The sequence below is a fragment of the Oryx dammah genome, unplaced genomic scaffold (assembly GCF_014754425.2).
Source record: "Oryx dammah isolate SB20612 unplaced genomic scaffold, SCBI_Odam_1.1 HiC_scaffold_5, whole genome shotgun sequence".
In the NCBI taxonomy this organism is placed as follows: Eukaryota; Metazoa; Chordata; class Mammalia; order Artiodactyla; family Bovidae; genus Oryx; species Oryx dammah.
In genome coordinates, this window is record NW_024070189.1 from 88,976,812 (window position 1) to 88,991,341 (window position 14,530).

At 49.8% G+C, this 14,530-nt stretch overlaps 1 protein-coding gene across 1 annotated transcript; it reads left to right on the forward strand.

The window, feature by feature from the left end:
• The first annotated feature begins 4,602 nt into the window (after positions 1–4,602).
• On the forward strand, positions 4,603–9,441 carry S1PR4 (sphingosine-1-phosphate receptor 4). The gene has a single exon (XM_040241909.1). It carries the CDS (start codon positions 6,823–6,825, stop codon positions 7,978–7,980), a length of 1,158 nt encoding a protein of 385 aa, XP_040097843.1. The 5' UTR covers positions 4,603–6,822; the 3' UTR covers positions 7,981–9,441.
• Positions 9,442–14,530: the final 5,089 nt, after the last annotated feature.

Genomic DNA, 14,530 nt, shown 5'->3' on the forward strand with positions numbered 1-14,530 from the left:
GGAAGGAGATGGTGGGGCCAGAGACTGGGGGAGGAGGAGGGGGAATCACTATTTCATGGGGACAGAGTTTCCGTTTGGGAAGATGAGAAAGCTCTGGAGGTGATGGTGGTGGTGACTGCAACACAATGTGAATGTGCTTAAAGCCACTTTGGGCACTTAAAGATGGTTAGTGATAATTAATGCCGCATGTGTTTTACCACAATTAAAAAAAATTTTAATGTAGTATGATCAAAATATCTTTCCCCTATCAAGTAATTGGTTACCCAGAAATAAAGGCTGTGCAGGAAAGAAAAGCTTAATGCCTGATTCTTGATTTTCTTTAGCAGTTTTCATAATAATGAATTAGTTCCTAAATAGCCACAAAAGATCACCAAAGGGTTTTATTTTCTCCTTCGTGTCACTATGAACTCATGGATGTAATATTAGATGTGTTTCTACACACTGTACATCTTATTCTTCCCTTCGTTGTTCAGTTGCTCAGTCATGTCCGACTCTTTTCGACTCCATGGACTGCAGCACACCAGGCTTCCCTGTCCTTCACTATCTCCCAGAGTTTGCTCAAACTCATGTCCATTGAGTCAGTGATGCCATCCAACCATCTCATCCTCTGTTGCCCCCTTCTCCTCCTGCCCTCAATCTTTTCCAATATCAGGGTCTTTTCCAATGAGTTGGCTCCTCGCATCAGGTGGCTAAAGGATTGTAGCTTTAGTTTCAGCATCAGTCCTTCCAAAGAATATTCAGGGTTGATTTCCCTTTAGGATTAACTGGTTTGATTTCCTTGCTGTCCAAGATGCTCAAGAGTCTTCTCAAGCACCACAGTTCTAAAGCATCAATTCTTCGATGCTCGGCCTTCTTTATGGTCCACCTGTCACATCCATACATGACTACTGGAAAATCTATAGCTTTGACAATATGGACATTTTTCTGCAAGGTGATGTCTCTGCTATTTTCCTTCTCTGGCCAATGGAAGCCTCTTCAAGTTGGCCCCTAAGTCCTTGTGATATGACTCAGTGGTCTTAAGAGCTCATAGTTCTGGCATTGTGAGACGCTTTCTGATCATCTCATACTTCACAGCCCCAGCCTTGGATCCGGGTGTTTCCACAAGGAGCCCTGTTTCCTCTTTTTTTTTTTTAATTAACGTATTAATTTTGTTCATTTGGCTACACTGGGTCTTAGTTCGTTGCAGCACATGGGATCTAGTTCCCTGACCAAGGATTGAGCCTGGGCTCCCTGAGATAAGCACGGAGTCTTATCCACTGGACCACCAGGGAAGTCCCCCTGCTTTCTCTAGATATTTAGAGACCATCACCTGACCACAAAGTTAGGAAATCCACATTTTCTTCACTTATCTTTTGACTTTGAAAATATTTCAGGCCTACAGAAGTTGCAACATGATGATAATGAACCCCCATAAAGGCTTCCTCTAGGTCAGCAGGGCTCACTACCTGCTCTAAGCCTGCTTTGTAAAGTTTTATTGGCACATGACCACACCCATTCATTTACACATCGCAGGGGGTAGCTTTCTCCATGACAGCGGAGTCACTGTGACAGAGACTGTCTGGCCCTCAACACCAAAGACAGTCACTGGCTCTTTGCAGAAAAAATCTGCCCACCCCTGAGCTAGAGCTTCCCACAGTTAACCTTTTGCTTTACATTTCTCTATAATTATAATTTAAAAGTATATAATCTATTCCCTAAAGAATATGCACAAAATAATTTTGTTCTTTTTCTTAATCTTTTCTAAATAATTTGACAGTGAGCTGGCAACATCATGCACTTTGACCCAAAAACAAAGCAAATAAAAAACAAAAACCCATGTATTTCCTGCAAACAACAACAAAAAAACACCTCTTGTTAAGTAACCAGGATGGTCAAATTCAGGAAATCTAGCATTGAGACAATAATAGTAGCTAATATACAGCCTGTTTGAAAGTGTCACAAGTTGTTTTAATATTGTCTTATATCGCAAGGCTCCCCTCCCCACCCCCTCACTCTCCACCGGTGGTGTATTCAGTCGGGGATCACTCATTGCACATAATTTCATGTATCTGTGATCTCCTTTCTTCTGAGTCAGCTTCAGGCTTTTTGTTGTTGCTGTTGTTGTCTCTTAATACCTTTCAGGCTTCCCAGGTGGCTCAGTGGTGAAGAATCTACCTCCAATGCAGTAGATGCAGGAGATGTGAGTTTGATTCCTGGGTGGGGAAAATCCCCTGGAGGAGGAGATGGCAACCCACTCCGGTATTCTTGCCTGAGAAATCCCAGGGAGAGAGGAGCCTGGTGGGGTATGATCCATGGGGTCGCAAAAGAGTCAGACAGGACTGAAGTGACTTAGCACGTGCATACACACACACACACACTTAATAACTGTTATGACCATGTCCCTCAGTGTGGGTTTGTCTGATGGCTCCCATGATCAAGTGCAGGTGGTCTGTGTTTGGCAGGAATATCCCAGAAGCAATGTGTCCTCCTCGGTGCTTCCTATCAGGAGGCCCACAAAGACCATTTTGTCCTCATTCCCAGTGTGTTTACCTGGATGGCTTGGTTAAGAAGCTATTCACTAGGGTTCTAAGTAAGGCGTTTGTAACTGCTAAGTCATCTGTAGGAGCATACTTTGAGATTACTTCTCCCCTTCAAACTTTCACCCAATCACCTTAACATCCACTGATGAATTTATTTTTGACTGTGCTGGGTCTCTGTTGCTGAGCACAGGCTTTCTCTAGTTGCGGCAAGCGGGGGCTACTCTCTACTTGCGGCGAGCGGGGGCTACTCTCTACTTGCAGTGCCTGGCTTCTCATTGCAGTGACTTCTCTTATCGTGGAGCACAGGATCTGGGGCACTTGGGCCTCGACGGCTGTGGCTCCCTGGCTCTAGAGCCCAAATTCAATAGTAGTGGTGCATGGGCTTAGCTGCTCCTCAGCATATGGGATCCTCCCGGACCAGGGATCAAACTGGTGTCTCCTGTACTAGCAGGCAGAGTCCACTGAGCCACCAGGGAAGCCCTCCACTGATCAATCTTGTTTGGGTCCATTATTGCTGGGATAATTATCAAATGGTGATTTTTTTCTAATTCGTTTTGAGTAAATGCTTGGGAGTGGAATTACTGGATCATATGGAAAGTTCATTCATTTTTTTCTAATTTTTAAAAAAATATTTATTTATTCGGCTGCACCGGGTCTTAGTTGTGGCATGTGGGAATCTAGTTCGGGTTTGACCAAGGATCAAACCCGGGCCCTCTGCATTGGGAGTGTGGGGTCCTAGCTACTAGACCACCAGGGAAGTCCCTTCAAAATTGCTTCTTATTGTGGTAAAATAAATGTAACATAAATGAACTTGAGCATCCATTTCAGAGATAGGACTGAATGAATACATCCTTTATGTTTGCAAATGTCACCACCACATTCTATCTGCAGAACTCTTGCTTTTCACCTTATAAAACTGAAACTCTCTTCTCATTAAACACTAAATCTGAATTCTCCCTCCCCTGCCCCTGCATCCACCATCCTATTTTCTATCTATACGATTTTAAGATCATTCACGGATGCTTTCCAACTGTGATGCTGGAAAAGACTCTTGAATGTCCCTTGGACTGCACAGAGGACAAACCAGTCCATCCGAAAGGATCAACCCTGAATATTCATGGGAAGGACTGATGCTGAAGCTGAAGCTCCAATATTTTGGCCACCTGATGCAAAGAGCTGGCTCATTGGAAAAAGCCCTAATGCTGGCAAAAATTGAAGGCAGGAGGAGAAGGGGGCAACAGAGGATAAGATAGATAGCATCACTGACTCCACTGACATGAATTTGAGCAAATTCTGGGAGATAGTGAAGGACAGGGACGATTGGCATGCTTCAGTTCATGGTGACACGATTTAGTGACTGAACAACATTTGTTCACAATCAAATTGTCCCAGATTTGTCCAGCCTGTATCTCTCTGATGGGTCCCATCCTTCAGCGAGCCCTTCGTTACTCTTTGATGCACCAGGACATTCCAGCCCCACCTTGTATACACCTTGTATCCTGGACTCTGCCATTTCTCCCAAGAGTCCTGCATTCCCCTCCCCACCTTTCGGGGGATGATATTTAGAAGCCAAGATCTAGGTGCTAGGTGCACTCATTCCTATTGGGTTGTCTCAATGGACAGAGTTAGGAAGTAGATTTTTGTTTAACTATCAAGTCCACGTGGATACTTTAATCTCATTCTGTTCCCATTGGGTTCTTCCATTTCATCTTTGCACTTTCTTTTCCCCCCCAGGAAAGACCTGATTCTTAATAATATCAACACACTTGCTAGTTTGTTCAGTCCCATAATACACATGAGAGTTTCAGAATCACTATACCTATGCCACTCCGGAACACACAAATGTACTAAACCAAGTTAAAAATGTTTTTTGCAGCTCCTTTTGTCCTTAGAGTCAGTACCGTGTCCACAAGTTGCACAAGTTGGTTCTTTTCTATTTCTGGGGGCTTATGTTTTTCATTTGAAATATCATTCGGTTCATTTGTTTTCTACTTATATCCCACCTTTTTCTTCTTTTTTGGCTGCACTGCATGCATGTGGGATCTTTGTTCTCCACCAAGGGGTCAAACCCATGCCCCCTGCAGTGCAAGCGCAGAGTCTTAACCGCTGGACCCCCAGGGATGCCTCTGTATTCCATCTTAAAGCTTTTGTCCTCCACTGTTGTTGATTTAAACTTTTGTTAAATATAGAAAGCAATAACAGTTTAAAAATTATACAAAAAGGAAAATACAAAGGATGTTATCCCCTCCTTTATTAAATTTAAATCCCAGCCACCCTTGTAGGTAACCAATTTGACTGCTCTTTGCTTTACCTTTCATTTTGCAAAAACAAGCAGATATGTGGATTTTTTATTCCCTCTCCTTATTATACAAAAGGTAACATATTACCTATACTCTTGTACTTCCCCCTCAACTTAACAATATGTCCTGGAAATTTCCCCATTCTATCACAGAAATAGATCTTATTCTTTTTCATGGCTGTGTAGCACTCCACTCTGAAGTGCAATGTAATACATCAGTCTCTCTCCTGTATACAGACATGTGGGTTGCTTCCAATATTTTGCATTTACAAATGACAATTAATAACTTTCTCCATACTCACTTGGGTATTGTTAGAGCTGTGTCTTCAGGATTAATTTCTGAAGGGGGACTGCTCTTCTGTAACATAAGGATAATTGTAAGGTTAAATAAGTTATAATGCACATATGGCTTTTCACCTAAGCAGCGGGTAATCCATGGCATAAGGTCACCACAGTAGGACAGCTTGGCCTCAATCTAGTCAAACCCTGCTCTCTCATAACATTTCAGTCTAGTTCTCAATTTGCTCTTCTAGGCTGGGTCAGGGGCTCACCTGGGGATAGGGGTTAGTCAGGGTTGGGGTTCAATAGGATCAGGGCTTAGCTTGCAATCAGGGCTCAGTTCAGGGTCAAGTCTCAGCAAGGGTCAGGGGTCAGGGTTGGAGTCAGCCTATGGTCGTGGGCTCAACCAAGGTCAGGATTCAGCCTGGGGTTAAGGTTCAGTCCAGAGTCCAGGCTCAGACTATGCATGTGTCTCTCTCTGAGTGTGCCTGGGTCAGGGGTCCCTTGTGAGGCTGGGACTGGGGCTCAGTGGGCCTACTGCTCGTGCCCTCCTCACTCTCCCCACCTGCCTGCACAGCCCTTCCTCATACCCCCTTCCCACCTCAGATCTGTTTCTGCTTGGTCACCTCCAGTGAGTCTATGGGGCTGTCTCTCAGTGCAGCCCCCTCCCCTCCCTGTAACTGTCCTGCTCCAGGCTAAACAATGAATTCAGGGGAGGGCTGCAGGGCTGCCCCCCAGCCCCACGTCCTGCCTATCCTCCACTCAGGGGGGGCTAGGGAGCCCCGCAGATACCTGTGCCACTCCCCTCAGACACTGGCCAGGGCTGTGCCTCCCCCCTCAGACTCCCCCAGCACCCCTCCACATGTCACCCCCCACTTCCTCTCCCCACCACACACCTCGGTCCTCAACCTTCTCAGGCTGAGTCGGTCTGAGGGAGGCCCTCCTCCCTCCAGAGGTGAGGTGCCGCCCTGGGCAGGGGTCCCCTGCGGCTTTGCTGCTAGCAAGGTCAGCTCAGGGACTGGAAAGCAACAGAAGACCCAGGCTTGCAAGGAGGGTTCCCCCATCCAGACCCGCGTGGGTGTGTGCATGCCTGGGGTTCACCTCCCCACTGTGCTGTCTTCAGCAGGGTTCCCCAGGGACTGCCCCTCTCCAGGCCTGTTTCCCCTCTGAGAACTGTTTGGTCCTGGCCCTGTTGTGAGGATAAAATGAGGGTACAACTGCACCATCGATGAGGGAGCTGGCAGTGATTCTGTGTGTGCAGCCACTTGGCACACACTTATTAAGTACCTACTGTGTGCCAGGCGGGCCTAGAGAGGTTGAGGAGCAGGTGATGGAACAGTGGGGCCGGCCTGCAAGGAGTTGTTGGTGGGGGCGGGAGAGTCGCCCAGCCTGGGTGCCACAAAGAACCGGTTACCCACCCTCTAGAGGGAGTGCGGGGGTGGGGGTGGGGGCGGGGACCCCACCCTCAATGGGCTTTCGAGGACCGGCAGGGGGTGGCAGGGGGTGGCCGCAGCGCCCTGCCCTCTGGGAGTAAGGATGGGAGCCCACCGTTGGATGCCCCTCCCTGTTTCAGCCTCACCCCCACCCAGGGGGTACCTTGAAATAACAGGAAATTTCAAATAACAGGAAACCAAGGGCGGGCAAAACTCGCGGCTCCACCCTGCCTGGGGTAAACGAAACACCCCACCCCGGGGCCCCAGTCTGCCCTCGGGGAGGGGGACAGCAATGAACGCCACGGGGACCCCGACGGGGGACCCCGAGTCCTGCCAGCTGCTGGCGGCCGGCGGGCACAGCCGGCTCATCGTCCTGCACTACAACCACTCGGGGCGGCTGGCGGGGCGCGCTGGGGCGGAGGAGGTCGGCCTGGGGGTGCTGCGAGGGCTGTTCGTGGCCGTGAGCTGCCTGGTGGTGCTGGAGAACCTTCTGGTGCTGGTGGCCATCGCCAGCCGCATGCGCTCCCGGCGCTGGGTCTACTACTGCCTGGTGAACATCACGCTCAGCGACCTGCTCACCGGCGCCGCGTACCTGGCCAACGTGCTGCTGTCGGGGGCGCACACCTTCCGCCTGGCGCCGGCCCAGTGGTTCCTGCGCGAGGGCCTGCTCTTCATGGCGCTGGCCGCCTCCACTTTCAGCCTGCTCTTCACGGCCGGCGAGCGTTTCGCCACCATGGTGCGGCCGGTGGCCGAGAGTGGGGCCACCAAACGGGGCCGCGTGTGCAGCTTCATCGGGCTGTGCTGGCTGCTGGCGGCGCTCCTCGGCCTGCTGCCCCTGCTCGGCTGGAACTGCGTGTGCGCCTTCCAACGTTGCTCCAGTCTCCTCCCGCTCTACTCCAAGGACTACATCCTCTTCTGCGTAGTGGTCTTCGCTTTCATCCTGGCCACCATCATGGTGCTTTACGGGGCCATCTTCCGAGTGGTTCGCGCCAACGGGCAGAAGGCGCCCAGCACCCCGGCGCGCCGCAAGGCCCGCCGGCTGCTCAAGACGGTACTCATGATCCTGGTGGCCTTCGTGGTGTGCTGGGGCCCGCTTTTCGGCCTGCTGCTGGCCGACGTCTTCGGCTCCAACGTCTGGGCGCAGGAGTACCTGCGGGGCATGGACTGGATCCTGGCGCTGGCCGTGCTCAACTCGGCGGTCAACCCCATCATCTACTCCTTCCGCAGCCGGGAGGTGTGCCGGGCCGTGGTGGGCTTCCTGTGCGGCGCGTGTCTCCGGCTAGGGCTTCGAGGGCCTGGGGACTGCCTTGCTCAAGCCGTCGAGGCCCACTCTGCAGCCTCCAACACCGACAGCTCACTGAGGCCGAGGGACAGCTTTCGGGGTTCTCGATCGCACAGCTTCCGGATGCGGGAGCCCCTGACCAGTGTCTCTAGCGTGCGGAGTGTCTGAAGCCACGGTCGGGGTGGTGGTTCAGCAGCCTTGATCCCCGTGCAGGGATGCTGCAGTCGGGCCTGAAGAAGAGGAAGGAACCGGTTAGCCACCAGGGGCCTGCATCCCAGGGCCCCGCGGTGTTGGGGGGCATCCCGGAAGCCTCCAGGGGCTGCTGGCACCAAGTGGGTTTCCTATGGTTGTTGTGGAGCGGGAGGCAACGGCTGGTTGGAACCGAGAGCGTGCTGGACTGGAGATCAATGGGTTTGCTGTGTGCGGCCCCCTCCTGTGTGACTCGGAGGAAGTCCCAGCCCCTCTCTGGGCCTCGGTGGGGGTGGACTGGCGGGGAGTCGGTGGATGCCCTGGGAACACAGAAGTTCAGCGGTGGGATGAGATGGTGCGGTCCCTCATTCACAGCTGGTGTCAGGGTGAAAGCATGAGGGTTGTGGGTCTGCTGGAGCTGGGCCAGTGGCCAGGGAGCGACAAGGGTCTGTGTGCTGGGGGGTGTGGTTGTGACGCAAGGGCTGTGGTGTGGATGAGACTGTATGTGTGTGTTAGAGAGGGATAGAGAGGCCAAGGGCAGAGCAAGTTGTGTCGGTGAGCAGCGTGTGCTGGTGTGCAGATATCCTTGCGTGTAGCAGGTCTCTTGTCTGAGGGTGTGTGCTTGTGCACACATGTGTGTGACCGATCCACTCTGTTGAAGGTGTGTGTAAGCTTAGGGAGGCTACCAGAAGGGGGTGGGGGCAGGGGCGGTGACGCTGACACCCACCCCTTCCCGGTCACTTCCCCTTTGCCTGCCCTATCTCTCATCTTGGGTTCTGGGCAGCCTCCTCCCCCCACCTCTGGCTTCTGCATCCTTTGAGACTCAGTCTGGAGTCCAACAGAGAGAGAGATGCTTTAGCACTAACTGCCTCTCCCTTCCCCATCTGTGAAATGGGCTTATGGCAGACGGAACTCACCGCAGGAGGCTGTTGGTGCTCGCCCAGTGCTTTTGCTGTGGCGAGCAGGCATCAGTGTGTCAAAGAAACATCCGGCGATAGTGGAAATGTTCTACATCTGTGTTTCCCAGTGTGGGACCCCTCCCCCACACATGGCTACTGAGCCCTCAATAAGAGGTCAATGGGACTGAAGAAATCAACTTAGAATGCATGCGAATTTAAGCACTCCACAGGACTCGCAGCAATGGTACCAGACAGTGCTACAGGGGGACACCTTCTGAATGTAGCCACTTTTGGCTAGTGGGAAGTTCTGTCTCCATCCGCCCAGCCGAGACAGTGCCCACAGGTCTTTCTGCCTCTGTCTTGCCAAGTCGTTGGGGCAGCGTCCTGTCTGCCACTCCAGAAGGGACAGCTCTGTTCTGAGCCTCCATTTCTCCCCTGCAGGATAGGGGATGGTATGATGGATGTGTTGACTGTGCTGTCCAATAAAGCAGCCATTAGCCACACGTGGCTACTTAAAATTAAAATGAATTTTAAAAATTCAGTTTCTCGGTGCATTTCTCAGAGCTTCAGTGGCCAAGTATCACAGACTGGGGAGGGGGTGCTTGAGTAGCAGAAATGTATTTGCTCACAACTCTGGAGGCTGCAAGTCTGAGGTCAAGGTGCCAGCAGGCTTTGTTCCCCTGAGTCCTCTCTCATGGATCCTGGGGGTTTGCTGGCAGTCTTGCATCCCTTGGCTTGTAGACACATCAGCTGCATCTCTGCCTCCATCTTCACATGGGTTGTGTTTGCCTGCACGTCTGTGTCCAAATTCTCAAGTCTTTTTTTTTTTTTTTTTCCCTTGGCTACTCTGGGTCTTCATTGTGGCACGAGGGCTTTCTCTAGTTTTTGTGTTCTGGCTTAGTTGTCCTGCAGCATGTGAGATCTTAGTTCTCTGACCAGGGATCAAATACAGGTCCCCTGCATTGGAAGGTGGATTCTTTCAACTTTTTATTTTGTATTGGGGTACAAGCAAATAACAAGCAACTTTGCAATAGTTTCAGGTGAACAGGGAGGAGACTCAGCCATACATATATGTATCCATCCATTACATGTATCCATTCTCTCCCAAACTCCCCTCCCATCCAGGCTGCCACATAACATTGAACAGGATTCCATGTGCTATACAGTAGGTCCTTGTTGGTTATCCATTTTAAGTGTATCAGTGAATACAGTGTCAATCCCAAATTCCCTAACTATCCCTTCCCCCTATTCTTCTCAACCAGCAGCCATAAGTTTGTCCTTTATGAGTCTCTTTCTGTTTTGTAAGTTCATTTGTATCATTTCTCTTTAAAGTTCTCATGTAAGGGATGACATACAATATCTCTCCAGAAGGAGGATTCTTAACCACTGGGCCATCAGGGCAGTCCCTCCCCGTTTCATAAGGACACCAGTCCTGTTGGCTTAGGGCCACCCTATACAGTGTGATTCAGATTAACTAATTATACCTATAAAAATCCTATTTCCAAATAAGGACCACTTCTGAGGTGTTGGGAATTAGGATTTCGAGTCGTGAATTTTGGAGGAGACACAATTCGGCCCATGGCATTTGGTCATGCTAACACCATTTTGAGTGCTTGATGGGACATGTGGCTTGTGGCTACTATTCTGGATAATGTAGACAAAGAATCTATCCATCATCACAGAAAGTGCTATGGGACAGGGAGGGGAAAGTTCTAAGCGTATAGAAGCTAGGATTGCGTACTCAGTCATGCAGTCATGTCCGACTCTTTGTGACCCCATGGACTGTAGCTCACCAGGTTCCTCTGTCCAGGGCATTCTCCAACCAAAAATACTGGAGTGGGTTGCCGTTCCCTTCTCCAGGGAATCTTCCTGACCCAGGGAACAAACCCATGTCTCCTATGTCTCCTGCATTGGGCATTGGCAGGGGGGTTCTCCCTTCCCAGAGCACCCCCTGGGTAACTCATAACCTGAGATACTTCTTACGTTTTCCAGATTGCTCTGGAAGAGTGACAGGGTGGGTGGGGTCTTGGCGGAATTTGGGGCGAGTGAAGCCCGGGCTGCCTTAAAGCTCTTGACCTGCAACCCTGGGCTTGTGTGAGTTGGGCCTGTTGGCCCAACTCCACCCTGTGAGTGTCACACTTTGCTTTGACTGAACTGGACTATTTGCTGCCCCTTCCTATCTGGGACCTTTGCATCTCTTTGTTGACCCCACTAGAGTGGCCTATGCATCTTTCAAGTCTCAGCTTCAGCATCACCTCCTCCAGGAAATCTCCCTGATTTCTCCTCTTCCTTAGCCCTCTTCCAGGCTCACACATCTGCCTGTGCATCACTATCACAGCTTCAATCACACCTGGTCACACATCCACCTTCTCCCCTGGACTTTGAGCTCCATGAGAGTGGAGTTAGTGACAGTGTTTGGGTCATTGCTGTGTCCCAAACACAGCACAGGGCCCAGCAGATAGGAGGTGCTCCATGAACTAGAGCTCTGGTATAACTGGTCCCAGCAGCATGCCTTCCACTGAAACCTCTTCACCTCCTTGTTCCCCACCTCCTTGACTGAGGTGGAGCCATCCTCATGAATGCGGTCCTCTGCTCTTAGGTGGCTCAGGTGTCTGTAACATTGCTGTTCCCCAGCTCTGCCATGCACCACGGGCTTCAGTTTCCTCATCTGTAAAATGGAGATATCGATGTCTCCTGCCCTCCTGGGATGTTGATAAGGCAAGGGATATAAAGGCTCTCAAACTACATATGTTTGTGTAATGTGCTGTGCTCAGTTGCTCAGTCCTGTCGGACTCCTTGTGATCCCATGGACTGCAGCCCGTCAGGCTCCTCTATCCATGGAATTTTCCAGGGACGAATACTAGAGTGGGTTGTCATTTCCTCCTCCAGGGGATCTTCCAGACCCCAGGACTGAACCCGTGTATTCTATGTCTCCTGCATTTGGCAGGCAGATTCTTTACCACTGCACCACTTGGGAAGCGTGTTTTTGTAACAGGGAAGAACAAATCTGACTCCCTATTAGATCTGTTCCTTTTACTTTCACTTTTGTGCCCTGTTGCCTGTCATGCTGATTCTGCACCTTTTGTACAAGAATGTTGCATTATAGCCTGAAATATACAGGAGAGCCTGTCCTCAAGGCTCTGACACTTGAATCTATTCATACAGAAGTAAAAAGTTGCAGAACAGAGAATAACATTTGTCTCATTGGAGGTTTACAGGAACATCCTGTCCTTCGTGGCCAGCTGCAAGAACAAAGGATTCCAACACTAAGAAGTCTGCAACAATCAACCACGTCCCTCTCTTACCTTGCTTTGCTGAAACCCTTTGGGGAGTATGAGTTTATGAGACATGAGCCACTGGTTTACTTGCATGGCCCTGCAATAAACCTTTCTCTGCTCCAACTCCCAAAGTTTTGGTTTGTTTGTCCTTGCTTTTGGTAACATAGTTAAACGAATAATAACAACGAAGGCCACTCTGTGCTGTTCTAATCACCTGTGTGTTAATTTATTTAATCCTTGCAAAACCTCCAGGAGGCAGATACTGTCATTAACTTCATGTTACAGATGGAGAAACTGAGACCCAGAGAGTTTAGGTAACACACAAGTTCACACAGCTGGGAAGAAGCAGAACTGGGATTCAGACTCAGACAGGTGACTTCTTGATCCCTGTTCATTACTGCCTCTTTAATGAATGCATGAATGAATACCAGTTCCTTCCCTCTTTGGAAAACTAAGAATGAATGTTCCAAGTTATTCTTTGGGCTGCCCCAAGGTTTCACCTCCACAAAGCAGGATTAGTTGAAACTCCCCATTTTACAGACAGAAAAACTAAGGCTCAGGGGAGGAGGTGGCGCGGGCAGCCCTAAGATCCAAGCCTCGTTGTTTGAGCCAGGTTCAGGGCCCTTTCTTGCTCTATCTCTGGATGAGTGTAAGTGTGTGTGGTATGTGTGTGTGTGTGTGTGTTGCCTGTTCATAACCTGGCTGGGAGGAGCAAGGATAGATGGAGAAGCAGATAATAAATATTTGCTGATCAAGATCACACGGGCCAGAATGAGTTCTTACCCCTCTCCCTGCCCTGCCAAGCCACCCCTGACTCCTCCAGCCTGGGACCCCCCACCCGCTGAGAGACCTGGGGATGGCCAGAAGCAGGTGACATAGCTGGGAGGGATGGGGTGGTGTGTTAGGGTTTTCATGACTCATTTATTCACTCATTCGTTCACTTAACCACCGTGTGTCAGGCTCTATTCTGGGCACTGGGGTGGCAGCTATGAACAATCTGGCACCTGCTTGCACAAAGGTCACAGTTTGGTGCAGGTGACAAACACCAAACTAAGAGTCCAGTGTCATTTTCAGTAAGGAACTACCCATGCAGAAAGCAGGAGGGGTCCATGAGGGTTCTGCAGGAAGAGCAGATGCAGCAGCTCCAAGGCTGCATGAGCTTGGTGCATTCTCGTAATACCCGCATTTATTGAGCGCTTCATGTATGCCTCATCCTTTCAAAGTGCATTCACGTGAATTATCTTACTGAATCCTCACACACCTCTGAGGAGCATGGGAAGAGTGTTTGATTATTTATCATCGTATTCGGCAGGCAGTTGAGGAAATACAGGCTCAGATAGGTGAAGGGACTTGCCCAAAGTCACACAGCTGGGAAGTGGAGGAGCTGGGACTTGAACTCATGTTATTAATCAACACAACTGCCTCCTTTCACTTGGGACAGAAGGGAAGCTCAACTCTTTAGGCAATAGTACCGGAACCTAGGGGCCAGGGCCATTGTGTTCTGCACACTGTGGCCTCAGCCTTCTCATCCGTACAGAGGATATGAGTTACTGATGACCCTTAAGGCCTCTGACCCAGGGACAATTGGGTTCTTAGGGTGGGCAGATTAGAAAATATTAATTTAAGACACTCAGTAGAATTTGAATTTCTGGTTATCAACGAGTAACTTTTTTACTATGAGTATGCCCCAAATATAATTAAGCCTAAGTATAAATAATATATCATTAACCGCAGCACAACGCCAGGTTGCAGACTACAAGTCCCATAATCCATTGCGACACTCCCTTTTAGGAACCTGTCATGATTTTTTGATTCTTCTTTCATTCATTTATCCAAAAATTATATAACCCACCCGTTGTGTGCCCGGCCTTGGGTCAAGTTCTGAGGAATACATCAGTGAACAAAGAAAACACAAGTCTTTGCCCTCAGGCAATTTAACATCTATATTCTTTGGTACTTTTAAGTGATTTTTCTCAGACAGGGGAAGACTTCAGCTCCCATGACCCCTTATGCTTGCTCGAGACCACAATTCCCAGGAGTCCTAGCGCAACAGGTCCGCTCCTCTCTTCCTTATTTCCAACTTTCTTCCGGGTCGCAAGGTCACCTCCTGTACAACCTCTCTTCATCCTGTCCCTCGCCTTTCTCCCACAGCAAAGGCAGGGTTTCAGTAAGTTACACTGCTAATAGTTTGTTTTAAAGTCTCCGTATTTTCTGACTTGGAGTTAAAGCGAAACTTTAGCCAGACAGCCACCACAGCTTTCTCTATTAGGGAGTAACAGAATGGGCCCACAGCTCCCATGTGGCTCCACGCGCCGGGAAGACTACAACTCCCAGTAGGCAGCGCGGCGGACA